The sequence below is a fragment of the Gekko japonicus genome, unplaced genomic scaffold (genome assembly GCF_001447785.1).
Source record: "Gekko japonicus isolate JY-2015 unplaced genomic scaffold, Gekko_japonicus_V1.1 scaffold7165, whole genome shotgun sequence".
Taxonomy (NCBI): Eukaryota; Metazoa; Chordata; class Lepidosauria; order Squamata; family Gekkonidae; genus Gekko; species Gekko japonicus.
The window spans coordinates 2,143-7,784 of NW_015164427.1; the positions used below are offsets into that span (position 1 = coordinate 2,143).

Consider the following 5,642-nt stretch of genomic DNA (forward strand, 5'->3'; position numbering starts at 1 on the left):
TGGACTGTGACTAGCTGATGAACCCGAATCTGTCTGTCTGTCTGTTGCTGATGGCCTTTGGGTGGCAGGGGGGCACCCCTGAGCTCCAGGCCCCATTTGGGGGCGGGGCGGCAGAGGACAGGCCTGGGGCTGCTGGCGGAGGCCCTCCCGGTGGGTGAGGCAGGCTCTCTCTTCCCCTGCAGGGAGTGGTTTCCCGTCTGGGTGGGGAACCTGACGCCCAAGGTCACCCAGGACGCCCTGCTGCGCTACTTCCTGCCGTAAGTCCCCCTGTGCCCCCTTGCCCTCCCCAGCCTCACGGAAGCCGCCACCCTTCTGCTCCTGCTGCCGGGCTGCCACCCGGCTGGGGGAGTCGGTCCTTAAAGCCCTAGAGAGAGAGAGAGAGAGAGAGAGAGAGAGAGAGAATGAGAATGACCCGCACGGGGGGTGGGGGAGGGGCCACGGTGGCACAGTGGAAGAGCCCCTGTTTGGCATGCAGGAGGTCCCGGGCAGCGTCTCCAGTCAGAAAAGGGACCGGGTAGTTAAGTGACACGAAAGGCCTTTCTCTGCCTGAGGCCCCGGAGAGCCGCTGCCAGTCCAAGGAGACGGTGTGGTCTTGGAGAGGAAGCGTCCCAGGCCCAGGCCTTCCTGCACCGGTCTGGGTTCCAGCCAGATCCACTCGGAGCTTGGCTGGGAGGCCCTGGGAGGCCCTGGGACAGGCCAGAGGAGGGGGTGCGCAGCCCCTCCCCAGCACCAGGACACCTCCGTAGTTGGGGCCCCCCCTGAACCGTGGCTCTTTGACGCCGACCCTCTTCTGGGCACAGGTTTGGACCCATCGAGTCTATCCGCTGCCTCCCCCAGAAGTTCTGTGCCTTCATCAACTACACGCGCCGGGAAGCGGCGGAAGCGGCGTATGCAGCCTTGCAGGTGCGCTGGGGGGGGGCCTTCTGTGTCCACGTGGGGGAGGGGCAGTGGCCCTGGCCAAGGGAGGCGGGCCGTCCGTGGCCCTGGAGAGATTCCGGGTGTTCCGTCCAAAGGCTTGCCGGGCATCAGGCTTGCCAGCCGTTTCCTGTTTGGTTGCCCGCCAAAACTGTGCCTGCAGAGAAACGGGGCCCTTCCCGCCAGAGTGTCCTTCCGAGGGCAGGCCGTGCCTCCTGGGCGTCACTCCACCAGTCGCCGGGCCGGGGCCTGCCTTCTCACGGATAAGCTTTGGAAGGCTTGTGTGTGTGTGGGGTGCCCTGTACACAGTTCCCCTGCTCCCGTCTTGCACATGCCACCCCCACCCCCTGTGAGGCGTTTCCGGCTGAGAACGCGTGACTGGCCTCAGTTGCCCTGGGGGGGGGGGGGGGGGGGGCGGGTGGCCCGGGGGGGGGGGGGATGGTAGCCTGGCTTGGAGGTGGCGGCAGGAGCAATGTCGGACAAGCTAGCTGTCTTGCCCGGGGGGAGGGGGCTGCATTGTCCAGCTCGACCTCCTCCCCCTCCCCCCCAGCATACCACCTGCCTTGAGAGCCAGTTTGGTGTAGTGGCTAAGTGCGCGGACTCTAATCTGGGAGAACCAGGTTTGATTCCCCACGCCTCCACTTGCAGCTGCTGATGTGACCTTGGGTCAGTCACAAGCTCTGGCATGGCCATCCTTGAAAGAGAGCAGTTTGTGTCAGAGTTCTCTCAGCCCCACCCACCTCACAGGGTGTCTGTTGTGGGGAGAGGAAGGGAGAGGAGTTTGTAAGCCGCTCTGAGACTCCAAGTGAAGGGCGGGGTATAAATCCAATCTCTTCTTCTCTTCTTCTTCTTGTGTTTCCCACCCAGGGAGTCGAAGTGGAAGGGAAGAGCCTGCAGCTGCAGCTGAAGCCGCCCATGCGTGCCCTCCCACCTGCCACCAAGGCCCCCGGCGGCCCCCCGCAGCCTTTGAAGAGGTAAGCCGTGGGCGCCTCTGGTGGGGCTGGGACCCCTGCCCTGACTGAGCCTGTGGCCTGGCCCGGTAGCCTTGGCCCAGAGTCGCAGCCACCCCGTAGCCCACTATCCTGCTGGCACCCGTGGCTGAACTTGAGAGCGCGCTGGGGTGCAGTTGAGGCTGGCTTCTGGATCTGCTGGGGGGGAGGGAGGTGCCTGGTAACCGCCTGTCCCTCTCTCTCCTTCTTCCAGGGAGCAAGCCCCCCTCACCCCTGCCTTGGCCCTTCCCCGGCCGAATGCCAGTCGTGCCAAAGGGGACGGCAGCTCTTTGGGAGCCCACCCCCAGAGAGGAGCCACTCCGGCCAAGAAGCGGCAGCAGCCGTGAGCTGAGCGCCCAGCGGGGCTTCCTGGGGGCACAGAGGCTGGAGCTTCTGGGGCGACCGGCACCCAGGCACGAGAGGTGCCCTTCTGGCTCAGCCGGTGCTGGAGGCGGCCGGTGGCGGGGGGGGGGCTCTTGCCGAGGCCCCCGCCCCCCAGCCTGCCCTTTCCCCAGAAGATAGCCTTCTCCGGTCCCCCCGCGTGTCTCACAGGAGTCGGACTGGCTGAATTCAGCTGCCCCTCAGAGCGGCCAGAGAGGAGGAGGGCGGGTCTGCGGCTCCTCTGTTTCTCAGAGGGGGCTGAGCTGACTCGTGGGCCCCACCCACCCGGAGCCACAGCGGACCTGCAGCATTTCTCGAGGGGGCCGGCGGCCCCTCCTTCCCTCCTGCCCCAGGCTGACCGTGGTGCCCTCCTGCCGGCCAGTCAGCCGCCCTTCCCCTTCAGAGCGCAGCCCCCGTGGATGCTGGCATGGGGGCCTTGTCTGTCGGGATTCAGGGAGGTTGAAGCCGGTTGTGCACATTGGGTTGTGGTGGTGGTGGTGTCAGCTCGCCTGGTCCTGAACCCCCACCCCACACGGCAGGAGGGCCCTCGGACGCAGGGCTCAGTTGGGAGCAGAACCGTCTTTCCTGCTCCGCCCATTCAGGGATTGTTGCCTCTTGCGTTGTTTTACACTGTTTGCAATAAAGTCATGAAAAACCAGCCGTGGCTCCAACTCGCGCCCTCTTCTCCCACGCACTCCGGGGGGGGGGCCCTCTAGGTTGCAGTGGGGCCTTGACGACTCCCCCACGGCCAGGCCTGAGCAAGCACCATGGAGCGTGTGCCCAACTGGACCCCACCCCACCTCCTGGGGCATGGGTGGCGGGGGAGAGGGGAGAGGCGCCTTCCTCTGGGCTCCCCCGCTGTGCCCCTCTCCGCGCCCGGCCCTTGCCGGCCTCACGGGCACTCTGGGAAGATGCGGGTGGGGGTCAGGTGCTCCCCCGCTGACGGCGGTGGTCCCCAGTGAGCAGGCCCCTGACGGACGTGTCTCCAGGCACCCGCTTGCATCTCTCTCAAAGCTGTCGGCCAGAGCGGGCCTCCCCCAACGACACTGCAGCGGGGAAGTCTCCTTCGTGTCTGCAGGAAGCCCCTCTCTGGAAACACCTGCCCCCCTCGTAGCAGGGCCCCGGGTCTGGAGCCTCCCAGCCTTCCGTGATCTCCACACCCCCCACCAGCAGCCATTGTGTTGTGGCGGCTGCTTGTTCTCCACATTCTAAAAAGGCCAGCAGGTTCCACAGGATTGGGGCCCGTGACTGAAAAGCTGGGCGCCCTGAGCTAGGACCCAGGAGGGATCCGTAGGAAGCCTGTGGGGGAGGCTTGGAGCTTGGGCAGTTGCGCGCTTCCTCTGTCTCACACCCGTCTGTTGCATTGCGTCTGTTGCCGTTTCTGCTTCCGAGGAAGCGCGTCAGGGTGGTCTAATCTGGAAGTCACCAAGGAGCACCTGATGTGCGCCAGCCCCGCTGTCTCCTGCTGGGTGGGCTTGGCAGAGCAGTGTTGGGGCAAATAGGAGCGCAGGACTCCCAACCCCGCCTGGCTCTACGAGGGAGGGGAATGAACCTGGCAGGGACACCCCCCCCCCCCATAGTTTCACAGAGAGAGATGCACACAACTGTTCCAAAGTAACGTATTTATTGACGCACAAAACCGTAATGCAGAAGTATGCAAGCAAACAGCAGTTTCAGTATTCATATGAGAAGACATAAAAAGACAATACTTCCAAACAAAGAGTGCCCTTATGTCTTACTTGGGAATATGCATCCCGGCCATTGATCAAGACCTAACAAGGGAGGTGTTGGCAGAGGGCCCTGAACAGACATTATATAGAAGAGAAATCCAGAGCAGCTGTCAGTTAAGAAAGGACGAAACCCAAAGCCTTCCCTTCACTGACCAGAGGACCTCTACTCCCAGAGTTAACTCATCATCTTCTGGGTTAGAAACGTCCAACGCCCTCCCTGTGTCAAGGCTGGTCTCTGGAGCCACACACCTTGGTACCTCAATTGTTTTTACTTCCAGGCTGAACTCGGAAACATCTACCGTCCTTTCCAAGCAGAGGGCATTGTTAGGCCTGAGAGAGGCATATATAGCTAATCTTCTGCAAAGCCTTGTGAGACGGAGAACCAAACAGAGGCATAAGCTAATTCAGGCTGCTGTGCCAAAATGCCCCAGGCTCGCTTACAGTTCTGCCACAAGCTGCACCCATCCTGCTCGGAGATGCCAACGGCACTGCTTCAGCTCTGGACCCGATCCTTCAAGGAAGGTGTAGCCCTGTTCACAGCAGGCCTGGGCCCAGCGAGCCAGTCCACTGAATTGGCCACCATCCACTGTCTTTTCTTCAGTCTGTCTTCACCCTCATCCAGGCAATGACTCAGAAGTGTGGCTGCTTCCATCTCGAGAAAAGGAGAAGCAGAGTTGGGTGTTGACGGTGCTGTAGAACATACCTCCAGGGGATGCCTTTCAGCCATAGAATCACAGAATTATAGAGTTGGAAGGGACCTCCAGGGTCATCTAGTCCAACCCCCTGCACAAGGCTGGAAATTCACAAATACCTCCCCCTCCACACCCACAGTTACTGCTGTTCCATGCCCAGAAGTAGACCAAAAAAAACACACAACACCTCCAGGTTCTCCAGCCAAACTGGCCTGGGGAAAAAACTGCCTCCTGACCCCAAAGTGGTGATCAGCATTTCCCTGGGTGTGTAAGGAAGGGCCACAAGAACTAAGCACTGAGGCAACCCTTCCTGCCCTCCCTCATGACCTGCCTCAGTTCACAGAATCAGCATGGCTGTCAGAGGGGGCCTTAGTCAGTTCACACCACCCACAAGGCTTCTTCAGAAGATAAGTGTTTTATTGGTATTCCAGTACTAAAGAACGAGTATACAGCTTGTGTCAGTGTCCCTAGGGCGAGCCTCCCCAGGGATGGCTGCCGCCGCTTGGGACTCCAATACCTCGGACACCCCCCCCCATTTCCCAACCCCCTTGGCATTCACAGGAAGGTAGGGGCGACCAACGCCGAGTCCCCCGGACGACGCCACCCCAGACGAGCGCCAGGCCAGGGGGAAGAAAGCCTCCGGAAGAAAAGAGGGAACCGCGCCGGGCCAGCAGCCCAGTGCGAGAACCCGCCCACGGCCCAGAGCAGCTTGGGGAAGGAGAAGCCGAGAGCAAGGGAGCAGGGAAGGTGCCACGTCCACGCCCCAGCGTTTCAGCATAAGAGGAGGGGACAGGGCCCTGGGGGAAGGGGCGGAGGTTGGCGCACAGGGGAAGGCGGGTGACATGAGGGAGGAATGAAAGAGGACCGAAGGCAGAGGCCGAGGAGGATGTGGCACAGGTGACGGGCGAGCGGACAAGCAGAGAGAGAAGGTTCTG

General features: G+C 62.1%; 1 protein-coding gene across 1 annotated transcript in view; it reads left to right on the forward strand.

The window, feature by feature from the left end:
* Nucleotides 1–2,811, forward strand: part of LOC107108474 (pre-mRNA-splicing factor RBM22-like) — a 4,778-nt gene extending 1,967 nt beyond the window's left edge. The window contains exons 3-6 of the mRNA XM_015408913.1: nucleotides 183–257; nucleotides 801–903; nucleotides 1,783–1,889; nucleotides 2,119–2,811. Of these exons, the coding sequence (XP_015264399.1) occupies nucleotides 183–257; nucleotides 801–903; nucleotides 1,783–1,889; nucleotides 2,119–2,251 (418 nt within the window). The 3' untranslated portion in view covers nucleotides 2,252–2,811. The remainder of the gene's footprint in view (nucleotides 1–182; nucleotides 258–800; nucleotides 904–1,782; nucleotides 1,890–2,118) is intronic.
* Nucleotides 2,812–5,642: the final 2,831 nt, after the last annotated feature.